Source organism: Nuphar pumila, chromosome 3 (genome assembly GCF_984573655.1).
Source record: "Nuphar pumila chromosome 3, dmNupPumi1.hap1.1, whole genome shotgun sequence".
NCBI classification, from domain to species: Eukaryota; Viridiplantae; Streptophyta; class Magnoliopsida; order Nymphaeales; family Nymphaeaceae; genus Nuphar; species Nuphar pumila.
The window spans coordinates 58,467,040-58,490,755 of record NC_143251.1 but is presented as its reverse complement, the minus strand read 5'-3'; the positions used below and the strand labels follow the sequence as shown (position 1 = coordinate 58,490,755).

Genomic DNA, 23,716 nt, shown 5'->3' with positions numbered 1-23,716 from the left:
AATTTTGGTTCTTTTAGCTAACGTGCCCAAAGTGTTCAGCTTGCCTTATGATTTATCAAAAGAAAAAATCTTCCGCTGATTTCATAAACAAACTCTAAAGGAAAGAGATTTCTAATCTCTTGCCCGTTTTTCTGAAAAGGTTCGCAAGTTTGAAATTTGGGGCGTTACACAAAATATAACAATAAGTCAAACCTAGGTCCTTATCTGTCCAAGTGCTGTGAAAGGAACCCATAACAGAAAAATATTTTTAATAATTAAATTATAAAAGATTTTCTCTCACACTTCTAACACAAAGTAATTATATGTAAAGACATAATTTTTAAAAATATATGACCAAAGAAATACTTGAGATTTCAAGAGACGCAACTTTGGACCCATGAGGAAAATTTTGAATTTTTTACTAAAATCCTTTTTTATTCCTTGGAAATTTGAATTTTTAGATATTTTTAGTGGATTCAAATAAGGGGGTATTTGCTTATTCACATATCATATCTTAAGTAAAATTTTCAATTACTTAAACAATATTATATGTAAATAAGTAGGAAAGCCAAGGACAAAATAATGTTTTTTTCCCAAGCATCCCAACTCCCTGTTTCTTTTACTTCCTTAGGCCATTTATACATACCCATACGAGTATGCAAAGAGGAGAGGGAGGGGCTAAGGAGCGAGAGCACATGTCGACCTAAGGAGCTTCACATCAGGTAAGTAATTAAATATAGTTTTAATAATTAGGCTTTTTTAAATTAGTTTTATATGTAGTTAATTATAGTTTTGATAGTTAGATAACAGAATTTTTGTTTGTTAATTCAGTTTTATAAATAGATAGTATGCCTCAGAGTTGCCAGTCAAGGAAGCGAGAGTGGGAAGCGATTCAGGAAGTAGAAGCGGGAAGTGCAAGACAACTTAGAAGCGAACCGAGAATCGTCTTGAAATCGAGAAGGGAAGTGAACCGGAAGATAAGACGAAACAAAGAGGGAAGCAACCTAGGATTCGAGTGGGAAGCAAATAGAAATAGAGTTTTTCCGATATTGGGCAAAAAAAAAAAATTTAAAGGCTCCAAGGCCCCCCCAAAAAACTCACTTCCTGATATTGTGAAGCAAGCTGGAAACAAGTGAGAAGCGAGTGAGAAACGAAATAGGAAGCGTGCTTCCCATTTAAAAGGGTCACTTCCCCCATGTGTTTCGGAGAAGAGCGCTTCCCCAAGTCCTATAGCGTTTCCGGTAACCCTGGTATGCCTTTCTATAGGTAGAACTGTTTTCTTAAATTAGTTTCTATAAGCACTAATGGGCTTGATAATTTAAGATGTAGTTATCATAATTACAGTTTTGATAGTTAGATGTCAGAATTTTTGTTTGTTAATTCAGTTTTATAAATAGGTAGTATGTCTTTCTATAAGTAGAAAAGTTTTCTTAAATTAGTTTCTATAAGCACTAATGGGCTTGATAATTTAAGATGTAGTTATCATAAATTGTTTCCTTATAGATTAGTAGTCATAGTTTCTCCTGATTAAAGCTAGCAACAAACAACAACAACTACGCCTTCATCCCAAAACAATTGGGGTCAGTGATATGAACCAAAAAAGAAATTCATTTTGGGTCTTCCACATGAATCCTTTTCCTCCAATCATTTCTATCCAATGCCATGTCCTCGGTGAGGTTCAAAGCATTCATATCCTTTCCTATCATCTCCATCCAAGTCTTCCTAGACCTACCCCGACCTCTTTTAACTAATATATTTTCCCATTTCTCCAACCTTTTAACTGGAGCATCATTAGGCCTTCGCCGAATATGTCCAAACCACCATAAACGATTCTCTCGCATCTTATTTTCAATGGGTGCAACACCTACCTTCTTACGTATCTCCTCGTTCCGAATCTTATCTTTTATTGTATTTTCACACATCCATCTAAGCATCCGCATCTCAGCTACACTCATTTTTTGAATATGATGTCTCTTGGCAGCCCAACATTCCGTACCATATAGTAAAGCGGGCCTAATAGTCGTCCTATAAAACTGTCCCTTCAACCGCAATGGCATTCTACGATCGCACAGCACTCCAGTTGCACTTTTCCATTTCATCCACCCAACCTTTATCCTATGATTTACATCTCCATCAATTTCTCCATACTTTTGAATGATGGATCCCAAATATTTGAAATAATCATTCACCGATATTTCTTGCTCACCAAGCTTCACTACACTCCCATCACTACTTCGTTGCTTACTAAACCGACATTTCATATACTCTTACTCAACTTAAAACCTCTAGATTCCAATGTCTGTCTCCATAATTCTAACTTAGCATTAACCCCAGCTCTAGACTCATCAATCAAAACAATATCATCAGCAAACAACATACACCACGGTACATTTTCTTGAATTGATCTCGTAAGCTCATCCATCACTATCGCAAATAGAAAAGGGCTTAAAGCAGATCCTTGATGTAACCCAACCGTTATCGGAAAATCGGTTGTCACCCCTCCACAAGTGCGGACATTGGTTACTACTCCTTCATACATATCTTTAATTATACTAATGTACTTGAGAGAAACACCTTTCTTCATCATTGTCCACCAAAGAACGTCCCTAGGTACTCTATCGTATGCCTTCTCTAAATCAATAAAAACCATATGCAAATCTTTGTTCCTCTCTCTATATCTTTCAATAAGTTGTCTAAGAAGATGTATAGCTTCCATAGTTGATCTTCCAGGCATAAAACCAAATTGATTCTCCGATATCATGACAACCTTCCTCAACCTAGACTCAATCACCCTCTCCCAAAGTTTCATAGTATGACTCATGAGTTTTATACCACGATAGTTTGTGCAATCTTGTATATCACCCTTATTCTTATATAAAGGCACCAAAGTACTCTTCCTTCACTCATTAGGCATCTTATTTGTTCGCCAAATCAAGTTAAAAAGATTTGTCAACCATTCTAAACATTTCTCTCCCAAGCATTTCCAAGCCTCGATAGGTATACCATCTGGGCCAACTGCCCTTCTTGATTTCATTTTCTTCAAAGCATCTGCAATTTCTTTCTTTTGAATCTTGCGCATGAAGTCACGATTTATCTCATGAAAAGGAATGGAGAAGTCTCCAAGATCTTGAGCATGACTATCATTAAATAGCTTATCAAAATAATCTTTCTATCTCTCCTTAATCTCCTCATATTTGACTAAAACCCTTTGCGTTTCATCTTTGATACATCTAACCATACCCAAATCCCTCGATTTCCTATCTCTCATCTTTGCAAGCCTATAAATATCCTTCTCGCCTTCTTTGGTATCCAACTTGTCATAAACCTCCTTATATACCTTAACCCTCGCGTTTCGAACTACTTTTTTAGCTTCCTTCTTTGCTATCATATACTTCTCCAAATTCTCATTATCACGACTCTTAGATTTCTATAACACTCTCTTTTAACCTTAATAGCTAATTTGACATCCTCGTTCCACCATGATGTATCCTTACCTAGTGGTGCACTGCCTTTAGACTCAGCCAATACCTCCTTAGCCACTTTTCTCATGCCACCCGCTATCTTATTCCACATTGATTCTGAATCCTCCTCGAGACACCAATCAACTTCCTTAACTACCTGCTCTACAAACATTCCTTGTTTAGCTCCTTTCAGTGCCCACCACTTAATTCTAGGATCTATCCTATGTCTATCCCTTGTGCGGCATTGTCTAATTCTAAGATCTAAAATTAAGACTCTATCTTGTGTAGCTACACTTTCTCCCGGTATAACCTTACAATCGATGCAACAACCCCTATCTCTCTTTCTAAGTAGGAAAAAATCTATCTGACTCGTATTAACCCCACTTTTAAATGTTACTAGGTGAGACTCCCTCTTCCTAAACCAAGTGTTTGCTAAGATCATATCATAGGACAAACAAAAATCTAAAATTCTTTCTCCACTTTCATTTCTTTCTCCTATACCATAGCCTCCATGGATACTCTCAAATCCATCCCTACTAATGCCTACATGTCCATTAAGGTCACTGCCGATGAAAAGCTTTTCTCCATAAGATATCCCTTGTACTACTCCATCTAAATCTTCCCAAAATTGATGCTTAATGGAATCATCTAAACCTACTTGAGGTGCATAAACACTAATAATATTAATAATATCCGTACCTAATACTAATTTAATAAGTAAAATTCTATCACCCTTCCTACGGACCTCAATTATATTATCTATAAACTGACGACTCATAACAATCCCTACTCCATTCCTATTCCTATTTATTCCTGTATACCAAATCTTATATCCCCAAGGTTCTATCACTTTTGCTTTCTCACCTACCCATTTGGTCTCTTGTAGACATAAAATATCAATCTTTCTCCTACACATAACATCTACTAACTCTACCAACTTACCAGTTAAAGACCCTATGTTCCAAGTGGCTAACCTAATTTTATGGTCTTGGACTAACTTCTTTACCCCCACCCGTCCAACAAAGTGAGGGAACCCTTGCCTATTTGACACCACACCCGGGCGCCGGTGTGACACGTCGCTTCTGGGCGACGACCTAGCAACCCTTGCCCATTTATCACTGCCTCTGGGCCTAGAGAGTACAGCGCGTCGATCAGTAGGGAATGCCCCAACGAAATTCTCATATTGGTTCATTTTCATAGGGTATGACTAAGTTTTTATGCTGGCTGTCACAGGCCTACCGCAACCCTCCTCCTTTATCCGGGCTTGGGACCGGCAGTGTATAACTAAACAGTTATACACAGGCGGAGTTCTCCTGATTAAAGCTAGATTATTATAAAATGAGTTTCTTAATAGTTTTAGTTCTAATAAATACAATTAAGTCTATTACATGCCAATTTTCTTGTAATTAATTTTAGCTGAAGCTTCTGAATTTAGATTACGCCTATTTCAAATGTTTTAAAGGTTAGTCTCCTTCTTAAGTAGCTGTTTAGTAACTAATTTGATAAGACCAATCAATGATTTTCAGCTTCCATATCCTTCTTAAATTACTGATTTTCATAAACCACAAAGTTTTACTGTTACTAAATGTGGATTAACAACTCCTTTCAAGTTAAACTGGTTTTCTAAATTGTTTGAAAAGTCATTAGATTTTCCTCAATGGCTTTATAAGTAATTAACTACAACAACCCTTATGGATTTGATTATCCTTTTTAATTGCACATAAATGTCTCTGGTGGTTTGATATTTCCCACTTTGAGTTTATTTGGAAGTGTTATTCGGAAAATCAAAATTAGCATTGAAAATCAAATGAAAGTTTTATTTCAAATGATTGGAAAATCTTTGGTTTTGAAAGAATATTACCTATTCAATTGAAATATTTGTATTTTAAAATGTTTGTTTACATAAGTGTAAGTGGACTACGGGCTGGATGGTATATGGACCCGGACAACCTTATCGGAGTACAGGCCCCTTTCTGAACAAGAGTATTCGGCATATGGGGATTTTGTTGGGAATTTTTGGCCTAGTCAACTTAGTCCTGGGAAACCAAGAGGCCTTTCGATGTAGCTGATAGGAAAGGTAGAATTCTCCACTAGACGTTTGACCCATTGGAGTGTTAAAATGTAGTCTCTTTTATATATATATATATATATATATATATATATATATATATATATATATATATATATATATATATCAAACCCGATAAGGGTATTTATGTAAATTCACGTATTTTACGCATATTCTCACCTTTTTTCATTTTCATTTTCTTTTTTGTATTTTTCTTTTACTTTGTTTCTTATTTTTTACTTTTTGGACTGATGTGACATGAGGGGGCCCTCAATACACATGTTGGAGCTCCCTCCAACGGTTACATTTCTAACCGTTGGAGCGGCGCCAACGTATGTATTGGAGCCCCCCCATGCCTCCAATGCATTATAAATATGGGTGATCCCCTTTAGCTTTGTTATGCTTTTGTAAAGCCCCTTTTGGGACCCAATATATTGAAGTTGATATTTTTTATGCGTTTGTGCATGTTTATCCGTGCCTTTGTGCACTTGTGAGAATTCTCCTTTGTGCCTTTGTGCACACTTCGTGTTTCTAGCATTGTATTTATACACAAAGTCTCTTTTTATAGAGATTTTCACATGGTATCAGAGCAAGATCGCTTGGAGAAAGAAATTTGTGTCGTTCTTCACAATATCGAGTACCTCGAAAAGCATGCCTTCAACTTTTTGGTTGTAAAATCCCATAAAAAAAAAAAAATCTGTTTGGACCCGGGCCGGGCCGGGTCGGGTCCGGACCCGACCCGGGCCCCTTTTTATGTTAGGGTTTTAAGAAAAACCCGAGCATTCGAGCGCCGCTACCCACCCCCCTTCTCCCCCTTCTCTTGCGGGAAGATTTGGGAAACCCACCAGGGGTTTCCCCTTCCGGTGCCCCCCTTCGCCTTTAAGAGAGACGTTGGAGGGCGAGGGGAGTCTCGCCCCCCTCTCGCAGCCCTCTCGAGCTTTCCCCCCTCCGCGCCGGTCACCTCCCTTGCTGCGCCCTGTCGCCGACGCCGGCCACCGCTCCCAGGTACGCTCCTCCCTCTTCTCTTCTCCTCCCTTTTCCCTCCTTTCCCCCCCCCCCCCCCCTCTGTCTCCTCGCCGGGAGGCCGACAGGCGGCGCATGGTCCCTGCCGTGCCCTCCCACGTCCCCTGTGCCCTTCGGAGGGTCGACAGGGTGCCCTCAGGCCCCTGTCACCTTTCTTCACCTTTTTTTTTCTTGTAGGGCTGTCGAAGGGCCGGCGGGGGTCCAGTCACCCCCTGCGGCACCTCTTTGCCTGCCGTCTCGTGTCAGTCGGCAGGGGCTCAGCCCCTGCCGATTCGATGATTCCGGCAGGGGCTCAGCCCCTGCCACTTGACGTTTCTGGCAGGGGCTCAACCCCTGCCACTTTCATTCGCGCAGGCAGGGGCCCAGCCCCTGCCACCTAATCGGTTCTGGCAGGGGCTGAGCCCCTGCCACTTTCATTTGCGCAGGCAGGGGCTCAGCCCCTGCCACCTAATCGGTTCTGGCAGGGGCTCAGCCCCTGCCACTTTCATTGTTGCTGGCAGGGGCTGAGCCCCTGCCACTTTCATTTTCGCAGGCAGGGGCTCAGCCCCTGCCACTTTCATTGTTGATGGCAGGGGCTGAGCCCCTGCCACTTTCATTGTTGCTGGCAGGGGTTGAGCCCCTGCCACTTTCATTTTCGCAGGCAGGGGCTCAACCCCTGCCACTTTCATTATTTCAGGCAGGGGCTCAGCCCCTGCCACTTGGCTGTTGCTGGCAGGGGCTCAGCCCCTGTCACTTGTTTGTTTCTGGCAGGGGCTCAGCCCCTGCCACATTTATTTTGCCGGCAGGGGCTCAGCTCCTGCCGCTTCTTTGCGATTGGCAGGGGCTGACCCCCCTGCCGCCTCTGTAGTTGTCGACAGGGGCTCATTCCCTGTCGCCCCGTTGCTGTCTGCAAGCAAGGGCCCGCCCCTTGTCATTTTTCGGTTTTCGGCCAGTAGGGGCACACCCCGGATGCCTCTCTTTTTCCTATAGGCAGGTTTGTCTTTCTTTTGCTCCGCATTATTATTAACATAGCACTGTTGCAGACCTCACATCGGACCCTCGTTCTGGCTCCGCGGCCCGAGCCTCGTATCATCTACACGCGTAGGCACACGCAGCTGCAAGACATCCCGAGGTAGGGGAAAGTCGCACGAATAGTATGTATGAACAAAATAAAATAAGACTTCTGAGGTAGAATAGTTAATTTGCATACTTGTGTATCTGAAGAAATATTGACTGGTCAAAGTTTACTCTTTGTGATTCATTTGAAATTGCATAATGTAAATTCTTTTAGTAGACTCATCAAGTAGTTTAATTGGCATGCCTGTTTACGTGCAAGATTACTTAACTGATGATTGTCTATCTTGCATGATTACTCCTCTGGAACTGCATACTTAAGGTAGACTTTGTGAATAGATTCCGAATGCACTGCAATTGCTATTGTAATCGAACCTTAAGGCAAGTACGGTATGAATTTTATGTAAGATCATGGAGTGTATTGAAGTGTGAAATTTACACTTTATTGTTTTGGATGTAATAATATCGGCCTTCACGGGCCAAATTGCTCAGAAAAGCAAAACATGTCATGTAGGAAACAAAAGAAATCATAAAACCTTATCGTAGTTGTACCTCTAGGAAGGTATGATCGTACTTTTGGACAAGTACGTCCCATGTGGGTTACGATGGTAGGTTAAGGAGGTTGTAGCAACCTCGATGAGTGCAATTAGCATATTGCTGAGATCACATAAATGATGACCATTTTCGCCTTCACAGGCAAGATGCTCGAGTGGGTCTAAGGGACCAGAGCATGTAGGATGGGGCGGCGGTTAAGAAACCCCCATCGTACCCATCCGATCTTCACGGTTCATCAAGGGAGAGGATGGATGGTACAAAGACTCCGATGGACAGGTTGTTAACAACCATTCCACGAGCAAAGGACTCGGTTTTCCCCAGTCATCGGAGTTAGGGGAATTGGGATTACCATAAATTATCCTAGGTGGAAATTCCCAGGCACTTCTGCAGAAGTTGGATGCATCCATGGGCCACGAATGCCTTTGGGGATTTACTCTCTTGGTCACTGACCGTCCCCTTAGGAGCGGACTCAGTCAGCCATCCGGGTTAATGAAAACACCTGACATAATAAACCCCCGGATCGGTCTCGGCTGTTTCTACGTTTCGCGTCTGTGCGTACCCACAGGCCAGTTAATATCAGAACTTAAATAATATATTCATGAATAAATATAGATGACTGAGACTCACACTGCTTCTCTTTGCACTTATTACATTTGTTAGAATAGACTACAATTGTTTTAATTGCTTAAATATCATAACTGCTTATCTCATGAATATCTTGTTTTATTTTCATTCTACTTATCTGTTCGTGCACCTACTGGTTTGTTGTAAAACTGACCCATTTCATGGGCAGGTGAGGAGTAGGACCTTACGGGCAGCCGATGGCGTGGTGCAACATGGATCAAGATTCATCTTCTTTCTGCTGACGGCTTAGCTTTGGGACTTTTTGGAGTTTTTCTTAGATTTATTAAACCTTGGAATAAAATGCTCATTTTGTAATAAACTGCAGATTTTAATCGATTGTCTTACTTCTTAAATTCCTTTAAGATGTTGTACATGTGAATGATGATTTTTCAGCTAACGTACCCAGGATTGTTGACTCGTGTTCCTTTCTAAATGTCTTCCGCTGTTGTTTTTAAATATTAAACTTTAAATCTTTGAAAGGTTTTCGATAAGGTTTCGAAAATCACAAGTCGAAATTTTGGGGCGTTACATTGGTGATTGGCATAAAGACTCCTCTTCATCTAATATTTTAGAAGATTACTACAAGTAAGATTTAAAATCTTATTGTGGTACGTCCCGTTTTCTCTCATCTTACCTCTTTAATGGGTGAAAAAGACTCATTTTTCTCTTGGTTTCAAGCTAAATGTCTCCAATTATCACGTATGGGCCGAAAATATGAAAGCCCACATTAAAAGAAAAGGGCTTTGGGGTTACGTTCAAGGCTCGATTCCGGAACCGGAATCTAAAATTACGTTGATTAAAGAAGGCGAAATCAAAATTCTTGAGAGAGATGAAATAACTAAGGCTCTTGAATAATATAGTAGAAAACATGAGTAGGAAATGAAGAACTTCAAGTTCTTGTCATGAATTTTTTCCTCCGTTGAGACACGAATTAATGCCAATATTATAAAGTTTAAAAAGGTTTCTCAAGCGTGAGAGTATCTTGAGAAGATGTACACTTCTAGGGACTTGTCCCATAAGTACTACCTCCAAAAGAAGGTGCTAACCCTTCTTCAAGGGGAGATTACTATAAGAGAGTATTTTGCTGAATTCTCTTCCATTTGGGATGAGCTTGCTATGCTCGAACCCAAGTGGAGTGGAGAAGCCATAGAGCTTCGTCATAAACAACTAGAAGAAGATCGATTTTTCGACTTTTTGAATGGGCTAAGGCCCGAGTTTGAGCAAATTAGATCTTGTCTTCTATCCTCCTTCATCTCTCCCTCTCTTGAAGGCGTCATTACAAAATTAATTGGAGAGGAAACTCGTATGGGCATTAGCAAGCAAAATCCAAGTGTTCTTACAATGCCCACAAATCAAGAAGAGTGTGATGGAGCAAATGTCGTTTCTAGGCCCAGGAACAACTTGAGGACATATAAACCTCCTCATTTTAAAAACCAAAATCAAGGAACCAATGGTGGTCAAGGAGAAAGAAGGGACTATAGCAAAATTGTGTGTCACTTTTACAAAGAGCTGGGTCATATGAAACCGGTTTGTGCCAAATGAAAGAAATTACTAGCAATGACCACCACATCTCAACCATAAAAAGAGGAATCTACAAATGGAGCTCTCTCTCTAAATCAAATTATGGAAGCTCTTCAACCTCTTCTTAAGAGAGCTATTTCCAATGCCGCCGTGTCTACTCCTTCTCCTCCAGGTAAAACTATTTGGTTTTTAGATTCGGGTGCTTCATTTCATATGTCTCCAAACATTTCCTCTCTTTCTGAATATTCTGAAAGTTCGTCACCATCTTTTGTTTCAACCGCGGATGACACTTCTCTTAAAATTAAGGGAATTGGAAATTTTAAAACCCAAAACTTCTTTATTCCTAAAATTAGATTTATACCAAAATTGAATTTAAACTTACTTTTCGTCTCTCAACTCTTAGACCTTGGGTGTGACATTCAATTCTCAGCTAATAAATGTTTAATACAGAATCACCGGTCTGGGAGGTTGATTGGGGAAGGCTCTAGAAAGGGAGACTTATACTATATGGACTCTCTTCAAATTCCTAAAACCCCCTTTTGTAATGTGGCCCAACATAAAGACAAATGTTTGGCATAAAAGACATGGTCATCCCAACATTACCAAGTTATCCTATTTGAACTTTATTAAAAATCTTTGTAAAAGTACTTTCTCTTGTAATGATTGCATTCTTAGAAAAATGAGAAGTATGCCTTTTGAACAAAGATCTATGTTTACCACTTAACCATTTGAAATTATTCATTCGGATGTTTAGGGACCGGCACCCATCATATCCAAGGGAGATTTTGCCTATTATGTGATTTTTGTGGATGATTTTTCACGATATTGTTGAATATATTTTCTCAAACATAAACATGAAGTATTTTCATGTTTTAAATCATATCATATAATGATAAAAAATCAATTTAATAGTAATTTAAAGATATTTAGGACCGATTTCAGAGGTGAATATCTCTCTAATGAATTTAAGAAATATCTTGAAGACTATGGTATTGTTCATCAAAGATCGTGTCCTAAGACCCCACAACAAAATGGTTTGGCCGAAAGGAAGCATAGGCATATCATTGAAACCACTAGAACCCTTCTTATTTCCCAAAGTACTCCAAAAAAAAAATTAGGCCGAGGCGGCTCTTGCTTCCGTTTATCTTATTAATCGTCTTCCATCCAGAAATTTAGATAAAATCTCTCCTTTTGAGACTCTATATGAAAAAGAACCCAATTATAATAGATTGAGAGTTTTTTGTTGTAAGTGCTTTGTCCTTACAGATAAAAATGATAAACTTTCACCAAAAGCCATTCCTTGTGCTTTTCTTGGCTATTCCGAAACCCAAAAAGGGTTTCGATGTTATGATACTAAAAATGATAAGTTATATGTCTCAAAGAATGTAACGTTTTTGGAAAGTGATAGTGGTTTTGTAAAGAATGAATCTCATTTAGAAAATGCCGACTATTTCTTTCTTTTCGATCTATTATCTAAAAATGATGATATCTCTAGTGATGATGAATCAACATATAACAATGACAATGAAGTGGTTGAAATCAACAATAATTCTAACCCTACTACCTCTCAAGAAGAAAATATAATTAGAGACCCTATCACCTATACTCATAGAGATAGACACACCTTTAGAAGTGCTATTGAGCAATATAGTGAACCTAGTGAATCTATCTCCATAGAACCGAAAGACCTAGAAGAACTCCCTCTATATTTGCATCCTTTGATTCTTTCTCTCCTAAATATCAGGCTTGCTTAAGTGCCATTCACTCATATTTTGAACCAAAACTTTTTGAAGATGTCAAACGATGTATTGAATGGAGAGAAGCCATGGAGAGTGAACTCAAAGCGCTTACGAAAGCCAATACTTGGAAATTTCAAATGATTTCTAGTGGAAAGAAAACTATAGTATGCCGATGAGTGTTTAAAGTCAAAACCAAGAGTGATGGATCTCTTGAGAGGTATAAAGCTCGTCTAATAGCTAAATGGTATAGTCAAGAATACAGGATTGACTATAAAGAGACATTTGCTCTAGTAGCTCGTATGGTTACTGTCAAATGTCTCATCATCATTGCTTGTATTAGAAAATGGAATATTTATCAAATGGATATAAAAAATGCTTTTTTAAATAGTAATCTTAATGAAGAAGTCTACATGGATGCTCCACCTGGTATGCAAATTTTTAAAAATAAAGTTTTTTATCTTCATAAAGCTCTTTATGGCTTGAAACAAGCTCTCAAAGCTTGGCACGATAGGTTTAACAATGTAATGACTGAAAATGGTTTCTCTTCATGCTATACTGACACTACATTGTTTGTTAAGAAATCTGATGCAAGAATTGTTATATTACTATTATATGTTGATGATATGTTGATAACAGGAGATGATACTAAAGGAATCAAAAGTATTAAATCTATCTTGACTTCAAAATTTGAAATGTCAAACTTATGAGTTTTTATATATTTTTTGGGAATTGAAATTGCTTATTCTCACAGAGATAATTTCTTTCTCAAACTAAACTTGCTTGTGAGATTCTTGATAGATCAGGAATCACAGATGACAAGGTCTATGAAACTCCTAAAATAGTGGGTTCGAAGATGAAGATTGATGATGGGATTCTTCTAAAAGATTTCACACCTTACAGACAATTAGTTGGATCCCTAACGTATCTCAGCATTACTAGGCCTGATATTTCTCATGCAGTACATGTTGTCAGTCAATATCAACATGCACATACTATAGTTCATATGCGCGTCATTCTTTGTATCATCAGAAACATAAAGGGTACAGTAAACAAGGGAGTATTTATATCTTCTTCTTTTAAATTAAGTTTAATTGCTTATACTGACTCTGATTGGGGAGGTGGCCCAAATAACCGTCACTCCACCACTGTTTTTTGTATTTTTTAGGGGAATCGTTAATTTCTTAGAGATGCAAGAAGCAACAAAGTATCCGTTCATCCACCGAAGCTGAGTATAGAGTCATGGCATCTACCACTATGGAGATTGTTTGGATTCGCAGCTTGTTAGAAGATATGAATATTCAAGTTCTAGGGCCCACAAAATTATGTTGTGATCAACGTTTAAAAACTCGTCGAGTCAACTCGTTGACTCATCTGACTCGGCTCGGCTCGGCCCTCCAGCGAGTCAACCCGGCTAGGCATATTCGGATTGCCAAGACTCGGGCCTGACTCGGGATGACTCGGCCGAGTCACGAGTCATGGCGTACTCGGGCGAGTTCTGCCACCTTTGCCTTGACAAAACTCGCTGGAAGGATCGCTCTGACTCGGGCGACTCGGACCGAGTCACTGAAGACCTGCTGGTTTAGTGAAAATAGCAATTTTGAAATTAAAAAAACTATACCTTTTAACGAAAACCCTTAAAGGGTCTTTAGGGTTCGACTCTTCAGTTTTCAAGCAATCTCGAGACTCTCGACTGAAGAGAGGAGAAGTCGAGGTCTTCGACTCTTCAGTTTTCATCCATCCGACGATAGCTTTGGCATGAACAGCGACGCCGACAAGGATTTTCTGGCGTGAACAGTAACAGCGACGCCATGCGTTTTTCCGGTACGATTTTCCGACACGATTTTTCAACGAGATTTGTGAAGGTATGTATCGTTATTTTTTTTGGGAACGAAGCAAGCACATCGATTAAATACATTAAGGCGTCGTTGCAAATCCGACGCATCTTCTCCAGCAAAAACAGTGTGTCGCCGCGCGATATTCCGACGAGATTTTCCAGCACGATTTTTCGACGAGATTTGTGAAGGTATATATCGTTATTTTTTTTTGGAACGAAGCAAACACATCGACGGTGAACAGTAAGGCGTCGTTGCAAATCCGACACATCTTCTCCAGCAAAAACAGTGTGTCGCCGCGCGATATTCCGACGAGATTTTCCGGTGAGTGCAGATTTTCCGGCGAGTTTTTTCGGAGAGATTTGTGAAGGTATGTATGTTGTATCCACACTGAGGCGAAGCGAGGCGTTGAGTCTTATGTTGTGAGACAGTACCTGAGGCGTACGCCTCAGTACCATGCATTACATGGTGAGTTGCACAACATTCGTCTAAGTTTTCATTTTCGCATGTCATTTCTGTTGCTTTGTATTTTCATTTTTATCCGCATTTTCCCTCCATTAATTGCTTTCTGTTTAATCTCATTGTTGAATCATTTGTTCATCCTGTATTAGAGCAGTTTCTCATATCTGCAAATTTTTTTTACTTGCATTTCAAATTTGGTGGTTTTATTTTTTATTTCAGTTCATTATTTGTCGTATGTTCATTTTTGTGTATCATTAGTCTCAATCTCATTGCATTTGTTGTTTTAGTTTCGGTAATTTCATATTTTGGTTTTTTTTTTATTTGCAGTTTGTTTTCCAGAATTTCTGTTTGTTTTCATTTTACTAATTTTATTTTTTTGTTTTGTTATTTTACTGAGTTTTGCTCTTCATTTTGCTAAGTATCATTTTTTTTTTTACTGAACTTCTTGTCTTTCATTACATGCATTGTCTGTTTTTCAATACATTTCAATTTCTGTTTTGTTAATTCTTTGTTTTGTTTTTACTGATTTTTCTGTTTTGTAATTTCTTTTTAATTTCCTATGTGTTAATTTCTTGAATTTCCTGTATTCTTCCTCCATAATTTCCTGTTTTGTATTTTTCTCTGATCTCGCCGGAATATCATCTAAATGTCACATGTAACCCTTTGTTCTTCTAGCAGTTCTTCTTGTCTATCTTAAAAGTACATGATTTCTGCAATGTGTCAGGGGAAACATGGCATGACAAGGAGTCAAGGACCCTGTGTGGAATCATAACTTTGTACATAATCTACTAACCGTATCATTGTTTTTAGCTTTTCAAATTTAACAGTTTAGATTTATCAAATCATCAAAGAAATGTCAGAAGAAGGATCTTCAAGGACTCCAACAACATTCACCAAAGGAAAGGACCCTGTGTGGGATTTTGGTTTACCATTTGATAAAAAAAAGAAGAGTGTACAATGTACTTGGTGTACAAAACAAATAAGTGGTGACATTAACAGACTTAAGTATCATCTTGCTGGTATTAAAGGAGAGGTGGAACCATGCGACAAAGTCGAAGAATCTGTAAGAAAACAAATTCGTAAGGATTTGGAGTCATTTAAGGAACACAAATTATATAAGAGAAATATTGTAAATGAGATTGGTTCCTTTGTTGAAGTAAATGATAATGATATGGACTTGTCAGATGAAAGTGATGAGTCTACTGAGAAAAGATATATAAAAGGGAAAAAATTGATGAATGATGCCCAAAAGTCTAATCTTGATGCTTTTGTTCAAGTGAAGGCAGGGTCTCCATCAATGAAACAACTTGGAATAAAAGCAACTTGGATAGAAAAGCTAGAGATAGTTTATGTTAAGCTATTGCGAGATTTTTTTATCATTCAGCCATTCCTTTCAACGCAGCCAATTCTCCTTATTTTACGAAGATGATTGAAGTTTGTTCCTCAGTAGGAATGGGATTGAAGCCACCTTCTTCATCTGAGATTTCTGGAAGATTATTACAAGAAGAAATTAAAAAAATTGATGATTATTTCAAAGAATACAAGGAGTCTTGGACTGAAATGGGTTGTTCTATTATGGCTGATGGTTGGAAAGATGCAACACAAAGGACATTGATAAATTTTTTGGTTCATTGTCCAAGGGGTATTTACTTCTTGAAATCAGTTGATGCAACAAGTATCGTGAAGAATTGAGAAAATTTATTAAAATTATTTGATGAAGTGGTGGAAACAGTAGGTGCAGAGAATGTTGTTCAGGTATATCATTTTGTTCTTTTTGTAATTTTCTATTGAACATTGCTATTTATAATTTGTCTAGTATGTTAATAATGTTTTGAAATTAAAAAATGGCAGATAATCACAGATAATGCAGCCAACTATCAAGCAGCTGGAAAGATGTTGGAGGATAGGAGGAAAACCATATTTTGGACTCCTTGTGCAGCTCATTGCATAGATCTCATGCTTAAAGATTTGTCTAAGATAAAAAGCATAGCTGGCTGTGTGGAAAAAGGAAAAAGGATCACGAAATTCATCTACAATCATACTTTTGTTTTGAACCTAATGAGGACTCAATTTTCTAATAAGAAAGAAATTCTAAGACCGGTTACTACAAGATTTGCCACTAACTATGTCACATGGGTGCGGGTGCGGCACAATTTTAAATTTTTTGGACACGAGGACTCGGCAATATATATATATATATATATATATATATATATATATAATTTTATATATATATATATATATATAATTTTATTTTATTTTTAAAATGCCACAGCACAGTCACATGACTGTGCACAGTCACAGACTGTGGACTGTGCACTGTGCACACTGCACAGACTGTGCACAGTCTGTGACTGCAGCACAGTCACAGTCTGTGACTGCAGCACTGTCACTCTTTTTATATATATATATATTTTTTAAATAAAAAAATATAAAAAAATGGTTTTTTAGGGACATTTTTGGACTCGGTCAAAGTTGACCGAGTCCAAAAAATGGATGGACTCGGCCTGGACTCGTTGACCGAGTCCGACTCGGCGTTGACCGAGTCCGGGCCGAGTCCGAAGCCGCACCCGAGTCCGCACCCGTGTCGGGGCGTGTCGACTCGGGTGCGGCACCTCCTTAGCCGAGTCCGTGCGACATAGGCCACTAATTTTATCATGCTTCAGTCTTTGCTAGAACATCGAAGTGGTCTTAGAAAAATGATGGCATCAAATGAATGGAACAATTCTAAATATTCATTATTTGCTGAGGGGAAAGAGATGGAGGATATTATATTGAATAGTAATTTTTGGAGAGTCGTAGAATCAACTGTTAAAACTATAGAACCTCTGGTCAAAGTTTTGAGAATGGTTGATGAAGAACAAAATCCTACAATGGGTTATCTTTATGAAGCTATGGATAGAGCCAAAGAGGCTATAAAAGAAATTCATGACAATGAGGAGAAAAAGTATAAACCTTATTGGAAAATAATTGACAATCGTTGGGAAAATCAACTTCATCACCCTCTTCATGCAACAACATACTATCTCAATCCCAAATACCACTATAGTCCACAATTTTCTAAGGTATGTATTTGTTTATATCTTTTTATTAATTATTTTAAATTTTGAATATGAACTTTCTTTTATCAATTATCAATTTAATGTATTTGACTATTTGCACTATTTCATGTAATTCACAAAGCATCCTGAAGTAAGGCGTGGTTTAATTAAATGTATTGAGAAGTTGGAGCCAAATATTTCAGCTAGAGTAAGAGCATGCATGCAACTTGAGTTATTTGAAGACGCAAGTGCAGATTTTGGTACTTCTATAGCTGTTATGACTAGAGATGAGCATAAGCCAGGTGATTTATCTTTAACATTATTGTTGTGTTGTGCAAAAGAATATTTCTTTAATCAACTTTTCATTTTTGTGTGTTTTGGCTTTATGCAGCAATGTGGTGGAAAATGCATGAAATATGTGCCCCCGATCTTCAAAAAATTGCTATTCGTATACTTGGTCAAACATGTTCTTCATCTAGATGTGAACGAAATTGGAGTACCTTTGATCAAATTCACACTAAGAGAAGAAATAGATTAGCTCAAAAGAAACTTAATGACTTAGTGTTTGTCCATTATAATTTACGTCTGAGAGAAAAACAATTAAAGAGAACACGTTTTGACCCAATTTCTTTGGACAATAAATATTTGCAAACACCAATGGATGAATGGGTCATGCAAGAAGGAGTTTTAGATGTAGATGAGGTAAAAGTTTGTTTGATATTTTAACTTGATTAAATTTTTTTTTAATTTAGTTTTTTGTCTTTCTCTATTGGATGTTAACTCAAATGTGTCATATTTTATTGAATGAAGGATTTCTTAAGAGACTTGGAGATGGAAGTTGAAAACATTGAAGAAGCTAATCTTATTGATGATAAAGGTGGTGTTGGAGTTGAAGATGAAGATGCAAGGGAAAATGCAACCACTAGTACTTCAATTCTGCCATTAATTTCTACTTCCAACTCAAGAATTGATTCAAATGAAGTTCCAAATAATAGCACTTCGCCTGTATTTGACATATGAGTCATTGACTCTTGACTTGAGAATTGAGATATCATATTTTGTAAAAGTGGATCAATTTTGGATGTTTGAAATTTGATTTTGTCATTGTGTTATGATAATTAACTTTATACTTGTGAACTTTGTAATTTTGTTATATGGCCATGGGTCTAGTATGGTTATTGCTGAGATGCAAAAGCTGATTGCTGACATGCATTGGCAGATTGCTCAAGTATGATTATCTTTACTTTAGTTTTTACTCTTACTCTTGTAAGTTTTTAACTTAACTTTACTTTAGAGCTTGTTTCTATTGAAATATTGAATTATTGTTTTGCTTGGTTGTTCGATTTCTTGCTATTAGATGAGTAATTATAAGTTAGATATAGTTTTACTTGATGTTTTTTTACTTATTAATCAATTACACTAGTAATTAAGTCATTCTACAAACTTTTATATGTTTAAATGATAATTTATATAGTGTTTTCTTTTAAAATCAAAATTTAACAAAACCCGGTCCGAGTCACCGAGTTGACCCGCCGAGTCACGAATCAATAAAGAACGAGTCGAGTTCCGAGTCACGGGTTTTAAAACCTTGGTTGTTATAATAAAAGTGCAATCTACATTGCCAAAAAGTCACACATTTCATGAGCGCACGAAGCATATCGAGATGGACTGCCACTATGTTCGTGAAGAATATTTAAGAAGAATCATTGACCTTCCTTATGTTGCATCAGAATATCAATTGACAGACTTCTTCACCAAGGTGTTGTGATCTCCAAGATTTAACTTCCTTCTTGGCAAACTTTCGGTTGTGACACCCTAAGTTTGAGAGGGGTGTTAAAACGTAGTCTCTTATATATATATATATTAGTTAAAAGAGGTCGGGGTAGGCCTAGGAAGACTTGGATGGAGATGATAGGAAAGGATATGAATGCTTTGAACCTCACCGAGAACATGGCATTGGATAGAAATGATTGGAGGAGAAGGATTCATGTGGAAGACCCAGAATGATTTTCTTTGTTGGTTCATATCGTCGACCCCAATTGTTTTGGGATGAAGGCGTAGTTGTTGTTTTGTTGTCGTATATATATATATATATATATATATATATATATATATATATATATATATATATATATATATATATATATATATATATATATCAAACCCGATAAGGGTATTTATGTAAATTCATGTATTTTACGCATATTCTCACTTTAGAATATGATTGTACTTTTTTCATTTTCAATTTCTTTTTTGTATTTTTCTTTTACTTTTTGGACTGATGTGACATGAGGGGGCCCTCAATACACATGTTGGAGCCCCCTCCAACGGTTACATTTCTAACCGTTCGAAGGGCTCTAACGTATGTATTGGAGCCCCCCCATGTCTCGAATGTATTATAAATAGGGGTGATCCCCTTTAGCTTTTTTATGCTTTTGTAAAGCCGCTTTTGGGACCCAATATATTAAAGTTGATATTTTTTATGCTTTTGTGCATGTGCATCCGTGCCTTTGTGCACTTGTGAGAGTTCTCCTTTGTGCCTTTGTGCACACTTCGTGTTTCTAGCATTGTGTTTATACACAAAGTCTCTTTTTATAGAGATTTTCATATGGAGTTTCTGAGAGGGATACAAGATCTTTAGCTCAATCGGATATCCAATGGGTGGTGGAACCTTCCACTGCTAGTGTAATTGGCCCATTTGGAGTACGAAGGGATTTTATTGGCTCCTCGAATCTTCAATGGGATAGTGAACCAGACCTAAAAGAAAGTGCCTTTTTAAAAGTTTAATGAAAGAAATAGAGCATATAATTGTACTACATTTGAAAAACAAGTTGCCTGAAATTGCACAATGATTTCTAAAGTGTTTTAAGATCTATTTTAGGTTCTTTTACATGTACTCATTTGAAAAGCAAGTTTTGTCATCCACTTGTATTTCTAAACTGACTTGTAGAGTGTTTTAAGATATATCCTACCGTCCTATCATAAATATCTTTTCAACTGTCTTTTGAAATCTTAAGTATTTTTTTGGTCTTATATTTTTAAAATTGTCTTTATGTATTATTACTTGTGTCAAAAGTCAGGGAGAAAACCTTTCACAATTTAATTATTAAAAATATTTTCCTGTTATGGACACCTTTCACAACACTTGGATAAATAAGGACCTAGGTTTGAACTTTATATAAATCGTTATGGAGTAAAATTAAGGCCTAAAGCTGGGGGAAATAGGGTTGGATATTACATCTGAAAAAACATGCATATCCAATCCAAATATATATCTTTACCTTAAAGTTAAAAGGGGGGGCATGGGTTTCAATCCAAGGACTTGATTAAAGACAAATGTAGACATCCATAGCATGAACCTTTCTTTGGTGATGACATTACAAAAAAATTAAATTAAGTACACTTTCCACTGGAGAATAGGTCCCATCCAACCCAACACCAATCTTACCTGTTGGTAAGTTAACTACTGGGTTGGGATCTTAAAAAGATATTTGGTGTCAGATATGACTTTTATATCCAACACAACCGCTGCCTGAACCAGGCTACTGTCTAAATGGGCAGATAAGGGTCAACCCAACCTGACCTTGATCCGATGCATTGACAGACCTAATTGGCACCATCACCATCACTATGTTAGTTGTTTAATGCCTTGATCCGACGCATTGACAGCTCTAATTGGCACCATAACCATCACTATGTTAATTTAAGTTGTTTAATTCCTATTTAATTTTTTCATTTTCCTTCTACATGCATCAAGTTAATGATCAGAAGGGGGTTCCCTAACTAAGCATTCTTCCTTTTATTGGGCTGAAGAAGACCTCTCAGCTTAATTAGCAAATGATACAAATGATGAAGCATGCATCATTTCTAAGGGAGATAGGAGATTGGACAAACAATTTTCTCTGATTTTCTAAAGGAGTATTTCTCTGACTTTCTCACAGCAAGAAGAGGACAGGATCATAAGAGGCACCACAAGATGACATGCATATAGTTTATCCTCATATTATTGTCCTGAAATACTAATGACAGAAATTCGTATACTTTCTAAATGTATAAACCATAGAAATGATATATATATATATATATATATATATATATATATATATATATATATATATATATATATATATATGCAATGCAATGCTGTTTTTGAGTTAGCCAAGTATTAGTATCCTCTTCTCAACTACCAAAAATAAGATTTAGTTAATCAGTCTTCTCTTCCTATAAATGACATAGCCAAGACACAGTTGAATGTGATAGCTAGATAGGCAGAGTTGTACTATCTTATCCAACAGGTCTGAAGTTCCGATCCTACTGACGGCTACACCCCAGCTTGTCCATCATGAAGACAACATATTAAAACAAACCGAACAAGCATCTTGTCATTTCTTCTATAAGTGAAAGGTACAGATCATTCTTCAATCTCCCTCTTTGAGCTTTCTTTTCTTTCCTTAGAAATTTTTATTCAATACATTTATTTTCCTTTTACCCTTAAGGTACTTGGGTTTGAGAGAGAGAGAGAGATTCCTAGGAATTACTCAAGCTATATCTGGCATACAAGTCAAAGGATAAGAAGCCTTTATCAATTCTGGGGAAAATATGACACTGCAAGTTAGCTACAATATACTACAACCAAATAATAATAAAATAGGCACTAGTATACAAACTGGAAAGTACAAAAAGAAAGAAGCATAAGAACTGGGTTTTATATCTTGAACAAAATTCACCATGGAAAAACAAGAAAAAAAAACAAAGTTGATATTTTGAATCAAGATTACCAAGTACAAAGATGCTTCATATTTGACATGATAGATATAATATACATGCATACCTACATATATATGCACACTCACACATACACACACATGCATGTGTACTGACAAATGAGGATGATTAGTTGCCATTATTTCATCTATACCACAGAACTCCTAAGAAATTTATTTTAAGAATCATGTAATGAAGTTACACATTAACCTTAATGCCTCACATGCAGGTTAAAGGACATCAGAAAATCAGAACCATTTAGATCCAATATAAGACAGTAAAAGGTGATAAAGAAGAACTCAAAAAGAAAAACTGATGCATTCGGTAAGATATGAAATTTCAACTTTACAGACATAGAACACTTACCTTTGGAAAAAAGTCTAGCAAAAAGGGCCTCCCCATCTTTTTAATTTGCATTTGTTGCACATTACAAAGTGGAGCCTGAATAAAATAAAGGTAAATAGATACAAATGGAAATATAAAATGCTGGACAATGAAAACTTTGTCCATAGAAGTTAATAGCTAAAGTTAGGATGCATTTGGATTCATACATTGCAATATCAAGAAATATTGAATGATCATGAAATAATTCTCCACCTTCTCACATTTGGCAAGATAGGTCATACTTTAATATGTTGCATAATATAAAAGGCAACTTTTTTGTTAGGTGAAAAGATTTAGCTATAGGAACGTAATGCAACAATATGGAGAGCCTAATAGAATAGGAAAACTAGGAAACAATCAGTGCTTCCCTCCATGCTCTTTCTTTGGAAATAAGAAATTACTTATCCTTTTTCATATCCATAAAAATAAGAAACTACCTCCTATCATTTCTCTCTCCTTCCAAACATATCCTGACATTGTAATACACAAAAATTACAAGGTTTTTATTTCGAAAGCAACAAAAAACATAAATAATGATATAGTCTAGCCCATATAGCGTCCAAATGCATCCTTACCAACACATCTAACTTCCACCTCATCCTATCCTGTTGTAACAACTTTTACACAGAATTTTTGGGAGTCATAAATCCCATTTACAGATATATTACTTCCTAACTCATTAATCACATTAAATTAATGTAAAAGAGAAATAAGTTACGACTTCTCACTAAACCATATAGTTGTAATGGAACTATTTTCATAATGAAAGTGAGAATAGATAAAATAAACCAGAGATACATCCAAGAGGAAAACTTACAGTCATTATGACAGCATCAAATGTTTGCTCCATCAGTCGAAGTTCATTGATGGTAGGATAACTGGTATAAGAAACTGACCAGCTATTATGCGGAGAGCTTTCTTCATGGTTGTAAGATAATGATAAGACTTTTGAGTGGAGTTGCAAGCTATCATTTGTCAGCTCATTGCACAGTTTGTCAGTCAAGACCTGTCACAGCCAACAGCCAACAGCATGCAAACCCTTTAGGTAATGCACTATGCAGAAATAGAAACACCCATGTATAGGGATATTTCAATGACGAGAAATCTCTGTCCTTTTATTTATATTCTCGCTTTGTGGATGTATGTATACATGTTGCATTGTTTGGAGGGAAGGACTTCTGTGGCTTCACAAGCTACAATGATATATTAA

At 37.2% G+C, this 23,716-nt stretch overlaps 1 protein-coding gene and 1 pseudogene across 3 annotated transcripts in view; one reads left to right on the top strand and one right to left on the bottom strand.

The window, feature by feature from the left end:
- Nucleotides 1–23,716, bottom strand: part of HEMG2 (Flavin containing amine oxidoreductase family) — a 183,774-nt gene that overhangs the window by 14,538 nt on the left and 145,520 nt on the right. For all 3 annotated transcript variants that reach the window (XM_089999521.1, XM_089999520.1, XM_089999518.1), the window contains exons 12-13: nucleotides 23,324–23,512; nucleotides 22,489–22,563 (exon numbers count right to left, since the gene is read on the bottom strand). In XM_089999521.1, the coding sequence (XP_089855647.1) occupies nucleotides 22,489–22,563; nucleotides 23,324–23,512 (264 nt within the window). The remainder of the gene's footprint in view (nucleotides 1–22,488; nucleotides 22,564–23,323; nucleotides 23,513–23,716) is intronic.
- LOC149842946 (uncharacterized) lies at nucleotides 15,171–18,378 on the top strand (annotated as a pseudogene).